The sequence below is a fragment of the Anser anser genome (assembly GCF_964211835.1).
Source record: "Anser anser genome assembly, chromosome: 6".
In the NCBI taxonomy this organism is placed as follows: domain Eukaryota; kingdom Metazoa; phylum Chordata; class Aves; order Anseriformes; family Anatidae; genus Anser; species Anser anser.
The window spans coordinates 15314501-15337649 of record NC_139726.1 but is presented as its reverse complement, the minus strand read 5'-3'; the positions used below and the strand labels follow the sequence as shown (position 1 = coordinate 15337649).

Genomic DNA, 23149 nt, shown 5'->3' with positions numbered 1-23149 from the left:
TGTCACAGCACTGATAGAACGGCACTGCATATTACAGGGATTATCTGGATATTATGTGGGCAGGCAGGGAAAAAACTCACCCCAAACATCTAATGTTTCACACATGGTAGCCAAGAGATAACGACATCCTTGCAGAACTGAAAAGCATAATATGGTACAGGTGATGAAGTCAGAGCCTTGCTCTGTGGGCTGATCATCTCCTCAACATTGCTGGAGTTGCCATCTTGATCATTAATTTCTGCAAGGCTGAATGGACTAAATGAAGCTTAAAGACTATACCTAGATCTCTTCTCTTTGATCCACAGGGCAGTGCTTGCTTTCAGCATTCGTACCTCCTGATGCCAACAGGAACACCGCAGTCACTACATTTGTGGGTCCCTGTCTTGAACCACCTAGCCTACTACTGCTGAAGCCCCTGGGCTACCTGCAACCCTTCCCATGTCCCCAGCATAGCCCCACTGGTGCAGTAAAAAATTTATTTTAATCCAATTTTGCTAAGCCATATTATCACAGTGGTTTGCAACTTACATTGACTTCATTTAAATATTACTTCCTCGGCTGCAACAAAACAAGGGAAGGTTACAAAGGTTCTTCAAAACCCAAGAGCCAAGGGCTGGGCCTTACTGCTAAAGGCAGCAGTCTGGTAATGGCCAATCACAGCTCTCTCCAACAGCTCCACCAGCTTTGACAATGTGCTGATTTGCACCAGCTGAACATCAACTATTTAGAAAAAGGTGTACACAAACACACTTTCTCCTGTCCTCCTCTCTCAACTGCTAGTCCCACAGGCTCATTCAGCCCCCAAAATATTTACAACCGCACAGATGTCTTTAGGCAGAACAAGACACTTTCAACACCACTTCAAGTCATAACAGGAAACAAACTTTGTAAAAATGACTAGCAATCCAAGGTGCTTGTTTCTATTGCTTGTCATTGGAAAACACTCTAAATACTCCATCTGAGGGCTAAAGAACTAATGAGAACTGCGTATTTGGCACATACACTTTAAATAGAACAACCGAAGTCATACCTTTTGTGAGGTATTAAATTTAGGCACCTAAGATCATTGGAAATTTAAGCTGGCATTTTTAACAAAGCCAAGATCTGTGCATCTGCATTAATTTTGGTCCATAGTCAGTACCTTATTACATATGAAATGCAATTGTAAAACGCAAGGCATGCCTAACGTTTGTTTTTTTAGCATGCAATCTCTCTGTGCTAGTTTAGCCTGTCTCAGAGGGGTAGTTTTGTTTGCTCTTTTGAGCAGAGGGAATGAGGGAGAGATGGCTGATCCTAAACCATTACATTCTGTAAATAATGAAAGGTACATAAAAGGTGGAGTGTAGGAAGTTCAGTGCCTTACTTTTTCAGCCACTCTGCTATATCTGCTGCGGTAGCACCATAGTTCTCAAAGTGGAACAGGAACTTTCCTTTCCTGTTAAAGCAACAAAACAAGGTTTAGTGCTTGCCATGAAGATAAGAACATGCAATTATAGTTGAGTGTATGATTTCTTAAATAGTAGCAAAACATAACTGACTCAAAGTAGCAGATTGTAGGATATCCACGGACATTGTATTCTTCCTTTATCCTTTCAAATTCAGCAGAGTAAACATTCATCCCCGCAAGAACCTGAAAAAAAGAGCATAATTATATTGATTCTTACAATACAGTAGCAACATCATGACTTTTAAAGAGCAGTAAAGACAGCTAAACTCTGTGCAGATTCTGATTTCACTCATACTGCTGTAAAGCAAGGGTGACTTCATAAAAGGCAATGAAGCGTTTCTGATTTTGACCAAGGAAAAACAGAGCAATAGCCCACAGAAAGCACACACCATTCAGCCTGTCATGTACTCCTTGCTCTCGCAGCATCTCCGTTTCCTTTTATTCACCCCCTAACAGAAATAACAAAAGGGAATTCTCCGAATCTCGCTAGTAGTTTAAAATACAAATCTGCAAAGAGAGCACAAGTCCAACTAGAATTCTTTCTTCTTATGCAAGTATACGCCTTAGTTCACATGCGAACATTAACAAGGACACAAAGAGTTCTATCCACATTTTTTGGTTTACAGTCTCAGCTGATGTCCAGAAAGTCCACCTGACCAAGCACTGACTATCCCAGTTCAAAAGCGTGCTTACTGAATGGCAAGGGGGAAAAAATCAGCATTACTTCGATGTAAAACATGCTCCATGAGCCCAGGAAATGCCACGTGGCATTTATATACTTTTAATACGTTAACTTACCTGATTGGTATGGTGTAATGACAGTTGAAACAGCCTGTTCTTACAGATATTGAAAGACAGGCATGGGAGCACAGCAACTTTTCAGGCTGGTAAGTGAAACAGAAAGCTTCCCTTCCCTTTCTTTACCTCTGTCCCAACCCACCCTCCACACCAGCAATCCACCCCAAGCTTCAAGCTCCGGGCTCCTGTGCCCACTCCAACTGTCTTTCAAAGATTTTTTTCAAAGACTTTTGACCTGAAATTTTGAAGATAGGACTAACTCTGAGTTTCTGTGGGTTTGAGATTCACACTGAGGTTGTTCTGCAGTCAAACCTTCAGCCAGCCAGTTGCTGAGATACAACTTCAAGATTAACTTAGTTTTAATGGCATTGACAGCTTAGATCATTTTAGCAGCAGGGTTTTAATCCTAACACCTCCTCCTTCCCCCTCCAAAAACAGGATTTTCTCCTTCCAGCTGAAATATCATATCAGAATTTAATACCAGGTTCCTGACTGCAGCAAACTGCATAGACCAACCAAATGTGCTCGGAGCCAGCACGAAATAAATCTTGAAGTACAAAATCCATGTTTGAAGGTCAACCATTTCTAATAGTGTGCTGGAAAGTCACAAGAAGATGCTTTGTTTTCTCTCACCTATCCTGAGAAAGGATAAAGGAAAGCTACCTCAGAGAGAGGAGTACAGAAATAAGATTTATACTGGCTGGTCACATCTCTTACTTTGAATTTTCCTTGTAATTCTATCAACCAGATTGACTTCATTCATATGAGATACTAAGGCCCAATTCTCCCCTTCCCTTATCCTTTATGTCACCTCTTGAGGATAGGTAAATTCAATAGGATCAAGATGCAGCAGTCGCTTTATACAGTGAGAACTGGCTTCATTAATTCCCCCCTTTACACCAGCCTACCAGATTTAATATTTGCCAAGAACTTTCAAAAGATTTCCTAGGTTCTACATGAGCATTTCCAGCCATTTCAGAAACCCTGCTACATCTTCAGCCAGATTGCAGTATTGATCTGAGTCAAGAACGTGAATTCATTCTGGTGTTCATACACTGTATGACGCATGAATGACCAAAAGTCTATTACAATAGGTTTCATTTTTAAAAACAGAAGTTACTGCTTTAGCTGGCCTACAGTCACACAATCAGGTACCATTAAGGCTAACAGGGACCACCAAAATATACCTTCTACCCAAAGTCAGGATCCTCCCTCTATACCTAAGCTTCTTCTGCCAGATGTTTAGCTAATTGTCTTTTAGCAAATGACTGAATGACCCTGACTTCAATTGAGGTCCATTACCTCTTGCAATATCCACAGTAAACGCGAAGATCAGTTAATTTCTTTCACCTCTGCAGTGACATTTGACATATTTCAACACTTCACCCGCTCCCCACCAAGCTACCTGTATCTAAATCAACTTTGAACCTTTGCTAGCTGGTCATATCTTCTAGGCTTCTGACTTCCGTTCTCCTGTGACCCTCACATCTTGCTCCTTGATGGAGCAGAACTAGGGGAATCTCTTGTGCCAAGGATAAAATAAACCATTCTCTTCTGATTTGGAGCCACTCTTTTTCTTTTGTGCTAGGGTTAATGGAATAGAAAACCCTAAACTTAACATAATACTGAACCATACAGTCTTCCTCTCAGCAACTACAGCAAGATGGGACCAGTTCCAAAAGATTGTAGCAACCAACGACAGATACAGTTCACCTTTTCATTTTTATGACCTACTAAATAGGCAATACTGTATTTCATTTTCCTGCTATATAATAGCCGTAATCACTTTTAACCCTGGCACATCCTGACAGCTAACGACAGGTCTGATTAAAATGCCAAACCTTCAGCTCATCCAAAACAATCAAACTTTCCAGCAATGCCTGATCTGGAGGTCAACATTGCTCTCAGGCACCCCATGGACAATTTACGATGGGTACAGCAGAGTTAATTTTAGAAATGGCAAACCGTGTACACGTCCCACTCAGGAAGCTAACTAGGTCAGATTTAGATGAACAGATAGATATTTGTGAAAGACACTGGTGACAGTGGCATAACTGGACTTTCCTCTGAAATAAACCTGCACTAAAAACACTACAAGTGCAAAAAAGCACCTCTGACCGGTGTCAGACCCCTGAGCTGCGCAGGATTAGCCTAAGTCTACCTAAACTCTTTCCTTTCTTTCTTGGAAATTATCAAACTAGAACAGATCTGGAGTTTAAATTCTCTGGTTTGAATTTAATAAAAACAGAACTACATGTGGACAAGGGATAATTGCAGGAAAATAGTGTTTTGCAGCATGCCCTCTCTCTGGCAGTATGTGTGTAGGTGTTTCTTTATGCTTCAAATTCCTGTCCACCCCACGCCTTGTGATGGACCTGCTGTGCAGGACAGGAGTGCAGTCCCCCAGAAAACAGCACACCCTCCACAGAAGGGAGAGGAATTTGAATGCTGCCTGGCTGTATGGAAGCACTCTTGAAAACACCTTATTTAGGACATTGTAAACCCTTGAAATCTGAACAACTCCCACTGCTTTCAGCCCTAAGCAAACAAGGAATTAGAGAAAAATTTAGAGGAAACACCTTGAAAAACAACTAGCTGGGAAAACATGGGGGCGTCCAAGTGCTATCAGTGCTCATGAGATGCACTGACCAGAGCCACCCCAGCGATGTACTACAGTACTTCATCTTTTCCTCATCACATGCTGCCTCTCCTGAGGAAACTAACTTATAACCCAAGTGATTCAACAGGTAAAATCAGATCAAATCCAGCCAGAGCCATGGAACAACAATCCCATTTCTGTGTCACTCAAGTATTATTGGTATTATATAAATTATACATAGTGTATTACAAAAACATGACTTGAAAAACATCTTCATCTTGCTTAGAGAGATCAATATGCCCTATTAGTACAAACAGGGAACCAAGTTATTGCAGCTGCTGCAAATTGATTTTATTAGGATCAAAACTTGCTTTCATTTTAGCCTGGTATAAATGCTAACTTTGTTGACAAAGCTATAGCAATGCCTACACATGTAACGCTTATGCTTACTTGTTAGGAGGATGATCAAGGCAACGTACAGTAATCCCCCTCCCATGACACTGTGATTCTCCACTGAGCAAGTGGATTAATTATTACTCAGACGGGCATCCATACTTGTCTATGAAACATCAAGCCAAAAGGTGATCAAACCCACAATGGCAAATATTTCTTTATCTTTACAAAAACGAGCTTAAGAAGACTATAAACTCACCAAATAGAAGCTAGATAAAGCAGTGTCAGAGCCCACTTTTCCCTGACAAAAACCACATACTAGATATAAAGGGCAAGTGAGTAAATGCCTCATTATGCTAAGTTTTAGTAATAGCAAAAAAAGGAGATAATCCTGAACGAATGTGGAACAGCATCATTCATTTTTGGCTTTGTTTCAGCTTGCTTAAAAATTACCCACTTCAATAAATATTTGTGTTTTTAAATATTCAAAAAATAAATTGTTAAAAGGATTTTCTTAAAAAAAAGATTCGTTTTTTTTTTTTATATAAATCTTATCTTCTCACTTACATATTTACCCTTCAGTTCTGTGGCTGCCTGCTGATAAGACGGCATCATTCTCTTACAAACACCACACCCTGATAAAAAAGAAATTGTGTCAGTAACATGCCAACAACTCCATTCAGACTCTTCTACAGGACCTATGTTCCAAAGCATATCACAATACATGTTTTTATATACAATATTTTTTTTAATGAAATTCCTTATTTATTCTAAGTAATTATTATATTATTATTTTCTAAGGCTGCTACATCTTGTTATATACAGCTATTTTTGCTATTTTTTCATGCTGCTCAGCTTCATATTCATTTCTTTTCCTAGTTTTGGAAAGAGTAACACCATTTTACGTTCCTAAGGCTCTGGGCTGAGCTCACAGTGGAATGCAAGATGAAAGATGTTATGCTCATCAAGCCAAACCAAAAAGCTTTGTGCATTTTGAACGGGCACTCTAGTGACTAAGAAAGTCAGAATACGGTCTTTAATCAGGGGGGAGATGGGGGGTGCACTTCAGATTCATCTCAGTTTAACAGGTCTTTGAAACTCATTTGAGACATCTCCTAAACACGTTAAGCAGACATCAAAAGTTAAGCCATCCTCTGTTAATAGAGAAGGCGATAACTCAGGAGAACCAACAGCCCCTGTAATATACAAGAACTTTATATGCTGAGGAAAAGACAAATAGTGAGCGAGGAAGACTACATGCATAGCTGGAGCACACTAAGAGCTGTCTGATGATGCTCGAGTGCTAAGCAGATTAGCAATAAATCACCTTGTAAGCAGCAGGTTTCACCCTTGCCAAGTAAAATATGTGCACGCACACTGGGAAGGGAGGGACTGCAGACAGCATGAAAGAAAGGAGGCTGCAGCCATGCACTTCAGACACTTAGTACAGAGACTCACGGTCCACCATGGGACAGCAGTCAATACTTTTCTTCCGGTAAAGAGAGAAGGGTTTTGAAAGCATCTTCCATAAAGGAGGAACATATTTTGCAACCACTGGTTTAGGACCACGTCAGCGTGCCTGAGAGGAACATTCTTTAATCAGAGGAAAGAGAGCTCGTTTCTGTGGTCTTTCCACCTTTGATCTCTCCACTCAAATTGTCAGTGAGGCTGTTAAATTAGTGCTGTGTCAGATGATGGTTTCTTGGTGGGCACAGACCACTCATTTGAGGCCCACTGAACTCTCAACTTCATCCAAACCACTGGAACGGCATCAAAAGATACAAGCTGTTAACACCATCTTCTGGATCCTCTACTTCAGTTGTCTTTAGCAGGCCCCAAACTAGTGATCTCCCTCACTTCTCCTCCTGAACCTCTAACCACTCCCTGGACTCTCCCCCGGACTACAGAGGCATACCAGCCTCGTCCCACAGCCACCAACCACCCCACCATCCTTCCACTCCCATCCCAGCCCTGCCGCTGCCTTGAACTCCTTGCTCCCAAACCCACTGCAGTGGGACCTCTCCTACCCATTAACTTCTGCACTACACTGTTCAGGACTGTCAAGCCATATACGTTCCCATGCAGGCATACAAGAGTAACTCAACTCCTTTTTCTTCCATTCTTTTTTCTTGTATTCTGACTCAAAAGTGAGATTTTTAATTAAACACGTACTAATTTTTCCACTAGGTAACACTTCAATTTTTAAACCCCTGTTTTCAATGACATTTTAAACAGCTCCTTTTTGTTGCCAAATGCGGACCATCTTCTGCAGGAGCCTTCTTTGGCAGAGTTAACTATAAGTAAATCTGAATGCCTGTAAGTATACCTAATTTTTCATATTTAGTGCTGTCTGACTTATAATATAAAGTCCAAAAGTACAGTGAATGGTCTCCAAATGGCAGGTAATATCTTCTAAGGAAAAGGCATGCTTTTACTCTGAGTCGTTTCACCCAGACCAGGCATTCCTGAAATATTAAAGGAACTACATTTAAGTTTGCCGTCGCTTTCATCTCCCTCTGCAATAGTACGTAATGAAAGAGCCCATTTCCTATGAATCTGCCACAATGAATCTAAACCCTCTGCTTCCAGCCAAGCTGAGAAAGAATGCAGCCGTCTTCCCCATGCTTTCCTAGACAAAGGCTCCAACATCCTCTCCTGCCAAAGACCCTCCACCTCACCCCTCACGAGCAAGGAAATGAAGAACTCCCTTTAGTAACCGGCCTGGATTTGCTGCTCCCAGGTATGAACATTAACGCCCATGTCAGAAGACAGCAACCTGCAACTCCAGCTTCCCAAAGTCTGTATTTTAATACAACTGCTGGATGTATTCTGTCTCAAGTAAGTGGAGCAGGAGTAAGAAAAGAAAAATTGGATAAGAACCAAATCAGAAGGTCTCATGTGTTAAATAAAAGATGAGGGAGTTAAGAATCGTGAAGTCAGAGGGGGGAAAAAAAACCTTACAAGTAGGCTTCCTTCACAGCAGTTTAGAAATCAGCAAAAAGTATTACAGCACTGAAGACTAGCAGGTGTTTTGCCACTTCAAAAGAAGAGAAACTGGAAGGAGGAGGGCTTCTGGGGGAACGGTTCAAAGAAAACGAAGGGCTAGATAAGGCACATTTCAGGAAGAGACTCAGTTGCGAGAAAACAATTATTCAAGATACAGGTAAACCGCGACAGCTCTCCGCAGCGGGACGCTCCCCGAGGGGGCGATTTGCAGGCGGAGCGGGCGTATCGCCCCCCGCCGACACCGCGGCGGCCGCAGCCGCTGGCACTCACCACACGCCAGGCCAGGCCGCGCAGGCCCGGCCTGCTGCGGAGCGTGAAGGCACCGCGCTGCTGCTAATTTAATTAAGGAAAAAACATCCTCTGAGTGATGCATCAAGCTAAGTCTTGGGCAATTCTGGCCGTCTTGGTTCTACACAGATGAGACTAAAAAAGGTAGAATGGTGTTTCAGGCAATAATTACCAGAGAAAATACACTCAAACAGCAGATAATCCTGCCACGGGATGCTCATTTTAAAAGAGAAACAAACAGCAAATTGGTAGCAATGCCTCGCATCAATTTCACAACCAGGACAGCGCCGGGAGGCTTTTCCAGCTTAGGTCACACATTCATTCCTTTCTCATGGCTGCCCTGCTTTCCAGCTGAGCAACAACTCCAGCACAACAATATTTTGTTTTCAAGAACTGGAAAGCCTCTCATATGCCTGTCACCACAAAATGCGAAGAAGCAGTTGTAAATTTGTAAAATTAAGGAAGAAGCAGTCAATACAATGACAAGATCAGAGCAATGCAGTGCCAAGGTCACAAAAGAAATGCAGCGACTCCAATGTGTTCTTCTCTTTCCTTCCTGCCACCCCACCAATTAAACTCCATTTGTATTCAGGATACTCCTACCAGTGACAACAGAAACACCTAGGGTGCCTCCTGGATGGAGCAGGAAAAGTATTCCTGCTCTTGACCACTGCACTGTAGTTCCCTCTGCATCCAGTTACTGAGGACAAATAGAGCTTCTTTCAACTCCATGGCCTCCTCTAGAGATCTTCTGTTTGTGTGTAACCACTTGTCTTACGCCATGGCCCAAAGCGCAAAAGAAAAAAGCACGTACAATGCTCATTTGCACTTCCAGCTAGAAGCACTGAGGGACTACACCCCCTCAGAAAGCTGCATTAACACTAACGTGCTCAGCGTATCATGCTTCTACCACAATGCAAATGTAGAAAGGACAACAGGTAAAGAAATTACATAAGCTAACCCACCACATGGATTTCAATGATAAAGATGGGACAAGATGGCATTAGTAAAGCACAGGTGGGGCTTCCACTCAGCCTTGGACATCTCTCAGTGAAGAAGGGAACAAGAAGCGAAAGGACATGCTGGATTACTTACACGGGGCATAGAACATCATTAGAACGGGTTTGTCTTCCTTCTTCAGAAGCCTTCGCAATTCCTAGCGAACGAACCAAATAAAGTAAAAACAAACTTATACAAAATGGCATCTCTTACTATGACTAGTGTTAAAACTTTTAAGTCAGTATACATATTAATAGAACATGGGGTCATTTATCTGAGGGAATAGAAGGGTCATACTTCCTAACGGACAACACCACAGTTTCTTCTGCTTGCTCAACTGTAACTTGAAAGGAGCTGGCAAAACTTCTCATAGACACAAATATCCGCTAAATATTGAAGACTAGTATCTTTGGTGTTAAGATGTGGAAATTGTACTGCTTGATCAATTTTCAGTTCAGAACCTGTGACTGGAAACATTTTCTTCCTTGATCCATCCAAAAAATGTATTCTAACTCAAGAAGTCAGACTCAATAATAAACTAAAGTTCAGTTTCCACACTATGAAACCTGGTCAGGGCTATGAGAGGCCATGAGAATAGATTTTTCAGTACCAGCATGGTGGAGAAATGAGATGAAGTTTTCAAATTGAACACAACCCTTGGAAGACTTATAATAGAGTACAGAAGGTGAACATTAAAAATTAATCTCCCTACAAAAATCTAATGTCAAAATAACTGTTTCTAATATTAAAAATGAAAGCTAGAAAATTGAAAAGGCCCTTTACGAAATACCAGTGAGGGTCCAATCAATTAAAGTTTTAAAAATCAATAGGCTAGAAAACTAATATAAAAGACCAAGCTGATCATATTAGAGAGAAAATCATGGGGAGCTCTGTGGTGGCACTGGCTTTTTAAGGTAGTTTTATCTTATTTGCTGCTTTCCCACTTGCCACGGTGGATGATTACTGTACAAGGTTAAATCACTCCGGATCTGGAGCCTGTTCCTACCTGCTGCAAAGACTTCCTGAGATGACCTCAGGCACATGAGAGAATCTAAGCTTTAACTTTGACAACCTGCAGTTGTAAGAATAGCATTTTACCTCCTACTTGCCTCCTGCAGCAACTGCATCTTGGAAGCTGCTACGCTTCCTGAGACAAACAGGTCTCTTCCACCCCAACATCCACAATGCTTTAATGCTTGCTGTTTAGCTGACAGACTAATATTATGACCACACACAGGGCAGAGGAAGGAGGGAAGCAGGAGACCTTGCTCTGTGGTTATTACAAAACACAGACTTTGTCACGTCACAGTTTGGGTGCTTTAATCTTCCCTTCCAAAAGATATAATGGTGCTTCACTAAGAGTTTAAACAACCACGCACACTCCTCACGTTCCATATATTTATAAAACATACAGAACATTTCTCCAGCTGACGTACCTTTTCACTGTCGATGTGCACAATATCTTTGGCTTCGGGATCCTCCTCCCACAGTGGCGCACCTTCTGGATCCTTGAGAAAGGCTACCATGGACTGTAATAAAAAGAAAAAAAAGCTTTTAAAGCAAAATGAATGAGAACCATCAGACTCCAATCTCAAATCCATGCTGTCATGTGAAACCTATCCAATTAGGGCCTTTGTTTTTCCATTTTTACACTCATCTGCTATAGTGGAGATGAAAACAAATCTCCTATTGCAGAACCAAGTGACGTACTGTTGTGTACCTTCCTCAGAACTGATATGCCAGCTTACCAGTGCCTGCTTACACTGTAAAACTGGGGAAAACACGTGGAGGTGGACCAACATACAGACAGAAGCTTCAAGGATCCTTCAGAGAACTCTTTCAATGGTACTAGATCTGTAATACTTCCACAGCTACACCATGGCTGAGTATAAGAGATTTCTCTTTATGTAGAGGTCAGGTTTCCATGCCCTTCACTGCATCTGAGCAACTTTTGCATCCAATAGGACCAGCTGGAGGGCACACTGAACAAAAGTAATGAACTCCAAACTTATAGATCAAATTGCTCATTTGGTCAGAGGAAAAATAATCCACCAGTAGTTTCCCCTATGACCCGTTTACCTAGAAACCGCAGTCAGTGGATTTTTAAGTAGGAGTGTTACAAGCAAACATGACAAGAGAAGCAGGAAATATGAGACCCTATGGTTCTGCAGCTCCTTTATTTGACAAGCAGAATACTTGTGCAACCTTACTTTATAACTGCTCTACCTGACAGATGTACAACCAACAATTCCTGTGCTGGCAGATCACAGATATTCTCTTTATCACAAAGAAATAGTTCCTACTGATTCTGATTTCAGACTGAGCCTGAGGGAAACTCCAGCCCTCTGAAGTCAGAGACATTCTCCATGGAATTCAGCAGAGTAGCATTGCCCCCCATTTCCAGCCGTACGTAGGGATGTCAGCTGGATCACTTATCCTCAGATGTCTGTGCTCTAGGAAATGCAATCCTTGTATTTCCATGCTCATTCACAATTCAGATTGACTGCTTTTTCTTTCTCTGTGGCACTGCATGTAGGTACGCATCCAGTCCCTGACAGGAACTCTGCCACACCAGTCACACAGCGAGGTCTGAGCAGAAGGCGCTGATCTCTTCTGTCTGGTGACCAAGCAATAGGAGTCGAGGGAGTGGCATGGAGCTGCACCAGGGGAGGTTCAGGCTGCACTTCAGAAAGAGGTTCTTCACCAAGAGGGAGGTCAGGCTCCTCAGGGAAGTGGTCAAGCACCAAGCCTGCTGGAGTCAAGAAGTATTTGGACAATGCTCTTACATGTGGTTTGATTCTGGGGTGGTAATGCATGGAGCCAGGAACTAGACTCAATGATCCTTGTGGGTCCCTTCCAACTCAGGGTATTCTGTGATTTTATGATTCCCTTCATTGTAAGAGGGAAGTGGATGATGCCACAACAGCAGTAAGCAAACTTTACTTGCCGTCTAAGCAAAGAAAGTCATGTGAGAACATTCATTAAAGCCTTTATCAGCCATGGGATATTCTGCCAAACCAGTTCCTGACTGAAGATCAGAGCTGAGTATATGTTAACGCACACCAAGAGCAACCATCTTAAAGCCCACCTTTGTAAGCCATCTTCTCAAGAGCAGGTTAGCAGCACACCTGGTGACACTTGTCACTGAAACAGTCCCAAGCAACATTTTTGCCACCTCTCTGCCTTGGGTAGGGCTGCTCTGGTACAATACCCAAACAGCTTATCAACAGATAGCGCAGCTCAGCTCATTTTCCTGCATCTCAACTGGTACTACAAAGCTTGGGAGGACTCAGAGCTTACAGCAGGATGCATTTATGGCATTAATGTTTCTGTCTACTTGCTTAGCTAATATTGAAGAGATTGGTCTGATCACAAGAGGCAGCCTGTATTAGTCACTAGACAGCAAGCAAAGCACTTAATGTACCCAGTGAGAAGACCTAAGGAGTTAGGTAGTAGTGTTGGGACCACAAACACTTTGAGTAGAAGAAATTTGTTTTCATATGGCATTAGCAGAGAAAGAAGCCAGCTAGAAGAAATTCAAGTAATTTATAATGCAGCTATAGTTGTAAAAAAAAAAAATCCAGAACTAAAGGCATTAGCATCCCAAATGATGCTGTAAGAAGACAGTAACATATGGGTAAAGGACAGAAGGACAAAGCCAGGGAGATATTCCACATTTCCGAACACCTCATCAAGTTCTGCTTGCTCTCAGTCTGCACAGACGTCAAATATATACTGGCTGGGAGGAGAGAGGGGTCAACATTTTAAAAAGCTAATGAGTCCGATTGACTCCGTTAGTTTCAAGAATTCCTACGTGCCAAGTTCAGTGATGTAGAAACAGATGTGGTTAGAGGATGGGGGATTAAAGAGATTTAATTCTTGCAGCCTCTCCCTCTCAGCCAAGAAAGAAAAAAATTAGATGTGTAATGTCTTCTGGCAGGAGCAGGCAGTACGGTGCCTTGCACTCATTACTCCACTCTGTGAAGAGCACTTCCTGCACGCTTTTAAATGGGAAAGAAAAATCCCCACAAACAAACCATGGTGCTGTCTAATCACAGAAGAGCAGTGGTCCCCAGGCTGCTGGGTTAGAGACCTGAGCAAAGTCCAGGCCACGGCACAGCAGCCCCCATGCTGAAGAACCAGCTACGCTCCTGCCCTGCCGTGATGGGGTCAGGACCTGCTTTGACACTGCGGCCCCGACAGACCCATGCTGGGCTGTAACCTGCTGCCTGAACCCCTGCAACAGCTTTGAACCTCAAACACCAATTCAGCAGAACACAGGATGTGCCTTTGTCCAGCATACACTGCAAGTTTTAATAGCACAATAGCTGGCTATCATTTACGGACTCGTGTGTTAACCTGAAAAAAATAAATATGGAAACATCCTTGCACATTTCCCTCCTTTTCAGTAATGCAGTAGAGATGCTTATAAAGAAGCTTCCCATGATTTCATACACACACACCCTCCTACAAGAGGGAACTTGAAAAGGATACAGAGTTTAGAGCAGGTCTAATTTACTGGGTTAGTCTATTCCCTTTGCTAGTACTGAACAGATTTATACTTTAAAGAGTTTTTTCAACTTTAGAAAAAAAGATTAAAACTCCCCTGTACTTTACCCTCCAGAAAAGGCTTCAAAAAACAAACAGCCTGGATACTGGTCTTACAGCTACAGTGGATTAGGACACGGCGTGGCTAAAGCAAACAGTTATGATCAAAAAGTGATCTAACCTCAGGTCTCCAACAGCAGCTCACTGCAGATAATTGGGGGAAAACTACACTGGTACCATTCTTACATAGCATGCATAGTTTGGGCTCTCAATTTCTGGCAAAAAGTAATTAAGTTTATGGACTCTGCACCAGCTGTTGTATTCGCACCTCTGTTTGCTACCAATGGATCTATACTTTACGACTATCTAATACTGCTTCTAAGACTTAAATTCTTAGCTTTCAGAACATATGGCTACAAGTTCCACAACTACTTTTTTTTTTTAAACACAGCAGACTTGTTTCAAATCAGCTGCCTCAAAATGCCACTGCTTGCACTGAAGTTTTGAGATAAAGCAGGTAATCATTCCATTCTTCAAGCTACTCACAGTTATATAAATACCCGTCATAATCCCCCTCCATTGTCCTTTTTCCAAGCCCAAGAACCCTTAATGTAAATACTCAAGCCACTGATAGTTCTGATCATCCTTACTGCCCTTCTGCGGTACTTCCATGTCTTTCACTCAGTGGGGCAACCAGAAACACGTACTAGATGCAACATAAAAGAACCCAGCGGATTCTGATGGAGGAACGACATTTCATCTTCCACCCTCTGCTCCTTCACTAATCATTTGATTTTTTAAACTACTGTTAAGCACTGCGGCAATGTTTTCAGGCCATTTTTTGTCCTAGCTGATAATTCAAAACCTAGCCCGCGATTACTCCAGCATATTTGGAGCTGTGTCCCTTCCTTCCCTCTCATGTTCATTACCCAACAAGTTCTAGCTTTCATATTGACAAGCCACTTGGTATCGTGAGAGCCTTTCCAACCCTTCTAAGTTTGGGTTTGTTTTGTTGTTGGTGGGGTTTTTTTGTTTGTTTTTTATATCTATTCCTAAAAAATTTACATCACCAAACTTTGCTACCTTGCTACCCACCCCCGTGACAATATACACAAACAGCTCCGATCCTAACAAAGGTCTCGGCAGCAAGAGGTTTTGAGCACTAATGTCCCCCCACTGTGAACACTGAACTACCCTTCATTCCTCATTTTTCTAGGAGTTAACCCACAAGGACATCTCTGATAATTACATAAGGGTTTAGTTACTTCAAGAAATGAAGAGATTTTCTTAAGATTCTGAGTACGCTATCAGCTGGATCAGCCATATCTATGAAATTGCCGATTATTTCAGAAGAATCCTTTTACAGCGATAAAGCATTTCCTCTTCAGAGCTCTGTCCATTATTCTCCAAAACATCATATTAATATTTGTATGTCTGCTGGATGCCTGGGAAGGAGATCCGAGTTTTATTGCCACAAGCCTGCTGAATGATGTGAAACAAATCCTTTAATCTCCCTGTTCTTTAGTCTGTCCATTTGTCCATAAAATGGGTATGATACCTGATGTAACTGTATCACTCTACTGCTTGCTGTTTGTAATGTGCTGGAAAACTTGTCACAAACCCAGCTGAAGGTGAGAAAGAAGTGTCACTGCCTCAACACAAGAAAACAGGGAGAAGTGGTATGGAGGGAGAAATACAGACACCATTAATCATTCTGCTGCTGGCAGCTGTATGAAACAGTCACCTGAGTTTTGACCACTGCCCAGCTCTGATGCTCTGCCCAACCCATAAATCACCAGCAGCTGGTTTCACAGGGGCAGTTAAATTAAGAAAGAATAGAGCTCCTGGAGGAAGGGAGCTTCAAAACCCCACTTCTGTCCACATTGGATTCACACTTCCCTGTACACAGGGTCACCCCAGACCTGCTTCCTCCTCATCAGCTAGAGGAAAATACACCAGTGGGCAAGAGGGAAGGGGAAAACACTCATCACAAAATCGTAACTAAAAGAATAATTCATATAGTTCCTGTTCTGCTATGATTGCGTCTCAGCTGAAACCCTCCTTGGGGCTCTGCAGGTGCCTTCCAGATGATCCTATCTGTAAGGAGTTGAGTCACGGCACTAACTCCCAGCTGCAGTATTTTATGGAGAGCAGGAATGATATCTCAACCACTGTTCGAACCACCCTCATTGAGGCACCTAACAAGTCTCCATCACCCCACCCACTAACACTAAGAGGGCATGGGCATTTCCTCAGTAAGCACAGAAGGAGCCTCAGCCGTTTGCTGACTAGGCTAGGTATCTAACATTGCCCTTCTTAGTGCCAGGCAGCATTTCTACTGCAGGAGACGGGAAGGTGCACAGTCCTACTCTCCCCACTTTGTGTGAATCCAGCACGTCAACCTCAAGTGCAGGCTAAACAGATGATTCAAGCCATACAGCATTTCCAAGACAGACCCCTCCATCACCTACCCCACAGCAACTCTGCTGTGGACAGAAGGTAACAGAGCAGGCATGCTTAGGAGTAAGCCGCTCTGACAGAACTGGGCTCAAAGAGCATCTCACACTAGCTTTCTTCCATCCCAGCCCAGACCCTTGAAGGAAGAAGAAAAGGGAAGCGAGCGTAACCCTGACAGCCTGAATTGACTTCATCAAGCCTCCAACACGACCAGTGACTGTGCAGAGTCCAGATTTGCCGGAGAAAGAGGAGGAAGTGAAACTCAAACTGGCATCAGAACTAGACAGAAGATGTTTCTGGAATCCAAATCATCACAGAGCACTCCCAGCATTTCACCAGGGCTTTGCAAAGGAAGGTTGCTCACTTTCAGCATGTTTACAGTACATTTCCCCTGTCACAGAGATCTACGTATTCTTTTCAAATTTCATGTCTTTTTCCTTCCATTGTGCTCACAGAACATTGCTTCCTGTTGTTTTGTGTCAAGATTTGCAGGAAAACAAAGGTCATTTCATCCTTGCTGCACTGTGGGCACATCTATAGGGATTGCAGTTCCACGATCAAATCAAGATAAGGCCACTCAATTGTTTATAAACACAAGACCTAAAATCCTCAGGGAACTCCCTATCAAAAAGCAGTATCAACTAATACTTTTAGTTATACTGCCATCAATAGCATCTGGTAATCAAAACCAGAAGATCGCTATTTGTTATCAGCTTGAACATTAACTCACATGACAGTTTAACATGGGTTCAGTCTTGTTAATAATACACAGCTTTTCTGGATCTGTGCTTGGCAGATGCATGCACACAAAAACCCTTAGGTCATTCTGACAGCTGTTTATGAAGATTAACCCCATCCCTTTCATGCCTTTAGCATGGAGTACCACCAACACCTGTTTTTAATCCATGTCTCCCCCGTACCTAGCAAAAGAATAATAATCAAGTTTACCTTCAATGTGACAGCTCTGTTATATTCAGTATGAAATGCACCGTCCCTGTTGAACAAGGAGTGGGGAATAGTGTTAACTTACAGTAGCGTTGCTGGAAATCATACAGCTGTTCTCCCTCACTTCTCACTAACTAGAATAACATTATCCTGCCAAAGCCACAGAACTAAGCAGAACTGACACCACAGCAATTTAAGGAGGGAGGGGTAGGGAAGAGCGAGGAAAGAGGGAGGATGCAAAAACAATGTCATGCAAACAGGTCTCTAGTAAATAATTCCTCTCTGATGCTTTAACAAGAAAATTTACTAATCTTTGGAGATGCAGCTGCTTGGTGTCTCTTACATTTACAATACTCCCACTCCTATTATTTTCTGAAAAAAAAATAATCTTACACTCTCACTACACTTGCCTTTCCCCAAGCATATTACAAAGTACTGCCCCAAGGCAGAAAGGAAAGCACAGAGGTAAAGCCACTTCCCAAGGCACATGCCAGTAGGCAAGTGACAGAGAAAGCAAGAGATCCAAATCTCAGCCATCAACGCTGTGCGTTGGGTAGTTTTAGTTCACTGGACATCTCTCCCACAAGTCCAGCTCATGTTTTTAATGTATGCTATTCAACAGCAGAGTAAACTTAACTTCTGCTACAACGCATGCTTCCAAACTGAAGAAACCATGAGCAATTTCACATATCAGAGGGCACAGGAGAAACAAGAAGTCCTTATGCAGCAGCAGAACAGAGCTGCAAGGAGAAAGAATAGTCCTAACAGGGGCATCAACAATTAGGAACTACAAATACCAGCCCAGCACTCACTTATAATGAAGCAATTCCACTCCTTCCTCCTTTGAATTAGGATCTACTTTCATCTTCTTGCATAATTTTCGGCTTTCAGTGTCACTGCAAAAAACACATATTGGAAGAAAAATGGTTACAAGAAAAAGAAATCAAATGCATTCAGTTCTGAAAACTCATTGCACTGCTTCCTCTTCAGTAATTAGTTGCACCTAATGGTTAATTTAGAAGCTGCTCAGCTAAGTTTGTGTGACAAGCATTGCGGAAATCTGCATTAGCCAATTTAATTCTTTGGTTTGCCTGGTCAGGACACAAAGGACTATGTTAAAACCACAATGTCAGGCTCTGACCGTCAGAAAAGGAGTCCATTCTAGCATGTCCAAGTACCTCTGAGCTGACCTTCTGTCCACGGGATTAATATAAAATTCAGGAAATCAACTTTCAAGACTGTTACTGTGAGGGTGGTAGCCAAAGAGCACTGTTTGTGAAAAGATTCAAAGAGAAAAAGCAGGTCAGCTTTTGTGTCTTGCAGAAGATAACTCAAAAAGAAGAAACATCTCCGTGGCATCTCCAAAATCAGATTGGAAGTGGCCAGCCTTAAAAAGGTCTCACAGAAAATAAAAATCAATCCATATTTTGGAGCCCCAAGCCCAGCAACCCCATCCACAATACGTCTGAGGGATGTGGCCTGGGCCCTTACCAGGGAAGCAGGTGGTTTTCAAACCGGAAAAGAGTGAAGTGCTTTCAGCTCACGCCACATTAGGCTGAGTTAAGGAAAAGGGCCACGGGAGAAAACTGCACTGTTGGTTAGGTGGGAGGTAAAGGGTCTTTGTGGAATACGCTGTCCTAAATGACACAAATGCAGATGTAAGTCTGCTTCAAGCTGAAGCGAATGTGAAGCGACCTGGGGAGATGAGTGAAGCAGTGGGACTACAAAGAGAAGAGGATGATTCACGCCGATGAAGCTAGTCTTTGCATTGACAAACAGCAAGATTAAAAAGCTTGAAAACTTGTTCCCAGCAGAGGACAACTCGTACTTTTTGCACAGATAAATCAATTTAGAAAATGAAAACACTGAAAACCCATCAAGTTTAAACCAATTAGAGATACATTAGAGGCATTGAGATGCAAGGGTCCCACCAAATGAAGTGCTGCTGCCAGCACTGGTGCTAATTCTACCAATGTTCTCCAGCTGCCTTTCTGCAAACGGGAGGAACAACAAACAGTAAGTTTGCAGTGTGCTGAAGATGACAGCACACCTTTGTGGAAACTTCCCAAACGGTTATTTTTAGATGGAAATAAGGAAGGGGATACTATAGACACGTGCATGGGAATCAGAACGTTAGGCTGAAACTGAAAGGAATAATTTAAGGAACCAGCAAAGCACATAACCACCTCACCAGTACGGAGCACTTGCAACCCCCAATTCTAGAGAAGCATGTTTCTCCTAAGAGTGTTACTGATTCATGTCTATCCTACGTTTTCAGATCATAGCCAAAGCCAGTCACTGCAGCCCCTAAACACTTCCTTGGCTTCTCCAGGAGGTTGGAGATCCAAGCCTGAGAAGACAATGATCTTCCTATGGTTTGCTGTTGCCTTTTTTTCCCCCCAGACTCCAGTGGAAGACGGAGCTAAAACATGTCATCTGTTCACTGAATAACATGAACATCCCTCCTTGCAACCAAACCAGGTTGCAAAACAAGTAACCTGGATTTGGAGTTCGGCCGAGAAAGCCAGCCACACCACCAAACCTGGGCCCAGAAATACCCTGTCTTCGCTTACCTGCGGTCCTCCAACAGTCTTGTGGGCTAAACCTAGAGGACTCACAGGTCAACAAATCTCACGAGGAGACACCAGTTTCAGACCCCTGCCCCTCATCTTGCCCCAGACACAGATCTAGGGACACAGACCTATGGCACTGCTGGAGTTAAATGTTTGGCAGTCAGCTTAGGTCAGCCCACGTTAAGGTCAGTTAACACTTGTAAATATCCTTCTAGACACTCCCAAAAGCTTCCAGGATATACAGATGTTTGTGGCCACCTCAGCCTTGTCAAGACAAAGGTTAGGTGGTGGTGGAGGTAAAAACTGTAATGCTGAACACCTGCCTCTGGCAACAGGGTCTGTGACACCCCAGGATGTGGTGACAATTGTTCTGGCATGGGCAGAGGAGCAAAATGGGTGTCGAGACAATTCTGTTGCCAGTTCTGCCATCAATACAGTGCAACTTCAAAGAATGCGGAGAAAAATAGGGAATTTTTCCTTGTTTATCAGTTGAGTGAGCCTTTGGATCTCTAGAAAATTTCTGCAATGTGTATAGTTGGAAAGGCTGCAAAATATGACCCCTGCGACGTACCTGTAAGCGAGGCACTAGCAACTCCTACCACTCCAATGCCTACCAACTCCTTTCCCGTTTGCATGAGCTTCTATTAAAAAAGGAAAGATAAGAACAGCTGTTTCACTAGAAGGAACAGACTAAGCCAGCCCTGCTTTCAGGATTGCTCCATTTTTAGAGATCCCTGTAGCTGCTTGAGTGCACAGCCATTATCGCAGGAAAGCAAGCAGCAGTTTGCGCCAGTATGTCTCTTGCTATTTACTGGGCTGATTCTTTGCACCAGTGCATTGGGAGTTTGCTCTGTTTATGCAATCTATCCGCACTGATGCGAGGGATGGAAGAGGAGCAAATTCCCCGAATAGGAAATGTCCAAATATGTATCGGTAATTTTTTTTCATGCATCAGTGTAGATTTTTGCACATGCCAGACCCACCGATTCAGATGCTATGCTGAAGTTGCTCTGGAAAAGGCAGAAAACGAGACGTGCAGAAACAGCAGAGATGGACCCATTCTACTTTTCCTTCTTCTTTCATTTACAGCCAGACAAAAATAACCTGCAAAGAGCAGCCCTGCTCTGATATCACTTGGTAATGACCATTATCCTTAATACGAGTAAATATCAACACAGATGCAGCCTGCTCTGAGATTCGCCTCCGTTGGATCGCAGCCAACAGCCTCTCTCTGAAGACGAGCTTCTCAGCTCCCACATGGGAGAGGGTAATTAGGACTCCGGTTCTTACAATTTAATTATGCCACTTGAAGAGGCAATGTAAGAGTTTGTTATAACAACTGAAGCCGGGGGACGGGACGCTGATGGACAACAAACAAAATGCCCCCAGAATCAGCCCTCTGCCACCCAGGCCAAGACACTCCAGGTGTTGGCTTGAGGGTGGCTCAGTGACGTGTCCCCAGCAGCTGTCCTTGGCTGCCTCGTGGCATTTCTGTGCAGAGCAATTCAAACTTAGCAGATCCCTGCCGTGCTACTGCTGAAAGGGGCCCCGCTTTGCCTGCGGGCATTCCTAAAGCTTTCTCTCCCTGGAAAACCATCCAAAGCATCACCTTATCTGCAGTATCGCCCGAGGACCCAACCAGCAGCCACACGGTAATAAGGTCAAACTTTAAGTGGGGCATCAGCATGGCTTCCCTCCCCTCCCACAGGCGCATTCCCCACACTCCCCGCTCCTGCGAAACCAAACTGGAGCTTCAAAACACTCCTGGAGAAGCAAAGACACACAGCAGCTTGTATAAAAGGTCTGAGTTGGCCTAAGCAAGGAATCTAAACAACAAGGACAGCACGCATCGTAGGAACACCTCACCCTCTCCAGGCACATCCCGGTCTCCTCTACTGGTCGGCTGTTCTGTCATTGGGGGTTACGGCGGAGCTGGCAGAAAGCCCCAACAGCAGCACTCCCTGCAAACCTCTGAAGTCCCTTGTCAGTGCTAGCTGGCATGAATAACTGCTTTGCAGGGGCAGCCATCTGCTACCAGGACGGGAGGAGGGTGAGGGGCTTGCTAAGGAGATCTGACCTCCTTCGGATCACAACCGGCGAAGCCAACATCCAAAAGGGACTCGTTCCCACAGGCACTCATCAAGAGCGGTGCAGGATGCTCTGCCGCAGGCTGGGGAGCTGCTGGCTCGTGGCCAGAAGGGTGCAGAAGTGGGGAGAAAACCTGGTGGCAGGAGTTACCCACAGAGAGGCTTTAGCACCAGCCTGGTAAGGTAATTCAGAGAGGGAAAGAACAGAGCAGCTAACAAAGCTAGGCAGGAGGAATACAAAAATTAGTTTGGCTGCACCAGGTCCACACAGATTTCTAAAAACAAAACAAGTCCAATCTGGACAGATCCTGACTAAGAGACAGTGCCTGGAGGTAGCAGTACAAGACACCAACCTTGGGGCAAATTCAGATATTGTCCTGGCAGGTCACGAAGGCAGCAGGGTAAGACCAAACACCTGCAGCACCAGCCTTTCTCACAAGCACAAACAAGACCTTCTCCAGCTCCCTAAATACTGCCTTTATCATGTCCTGCTGGCCTCCGGCTCCTCAGCAAGATGGGAAAACAACCCCACAACCACTGCATCCTCTGGGGAGGAAGGGTCTGGAATGACTGTCAGATGCTCACTCAGCAATTGACGAAAATGCCATCAGGAAGTGGCCATCTCCAGTTGCCGACGTAGCAGCACCGTCTGCGTGTGCTGTGCAGCCATGTCACTCAGATGGTGCTGGCGTCTGCAACGCTTCGTGACGCAGACGGGACCAAATCTTCCTTCTCGCCTGTACCCACGGCATTCCCAGGCACCAGAGAAGTGATTAACAAAAACACTGCGGCAGCACCGATTTAAGTAGCAAGGTCAGTTTCTGTGCGTGCACCCACACTATCTTGCTCTCCCATCAGCATATTACATAACCGCAGGAACCACAGCTCTCACGGTCTGTGGAGCAGATAAAATCTGTTTATCTGTACGTCTCTGAACCAGGGCTCAACAACACTCCTAAGTGATGCTTCAGCAGTCCCTTGCATCAGTTGCACCTGTAGACCCCATCAG

At 43.6% G+C, this 23149-nt stretch overlaps 1 protein-coding gene across 1 annotated transcript in view; it reads right to left on the bottom strand.

The window, feature by feature from the left end:
- PDIA5 (protein disulfide isomerase family A member 5) overlaps positions 1-23149 on the bottom strand; it is a 99116-nt gene that overhangs the window by 53242 nt on the left and 22725 nt on the right. The window contains exons 4-10 of the mRNA XM_083842024.1: positions 18293-18376; positions 17484-17529; positions 10967-11059; positions 9627-9687; positions 5805-5872; positions 1539-1630; positions 1364-1435 (exon numbers count right to left, since the gene is read on the bottom strand). Of these exons, the coding sequence (XP_083698150.1) occupies positions 1364-1435; positions 1539-1630; positions 5805-5872; positions 9627-9687; positions 10967-11059; positions 17484-17529; positions 18293-18376 (516 nt within the window). The remainder of the gene's footprint in view (positions 1-1363; positions 1436-1538; positions 1631-5804; positions 5873-9626; positions 9688-10966; positions 11060-17483; positions 17530-18292; positions 18377-23149) is intronic.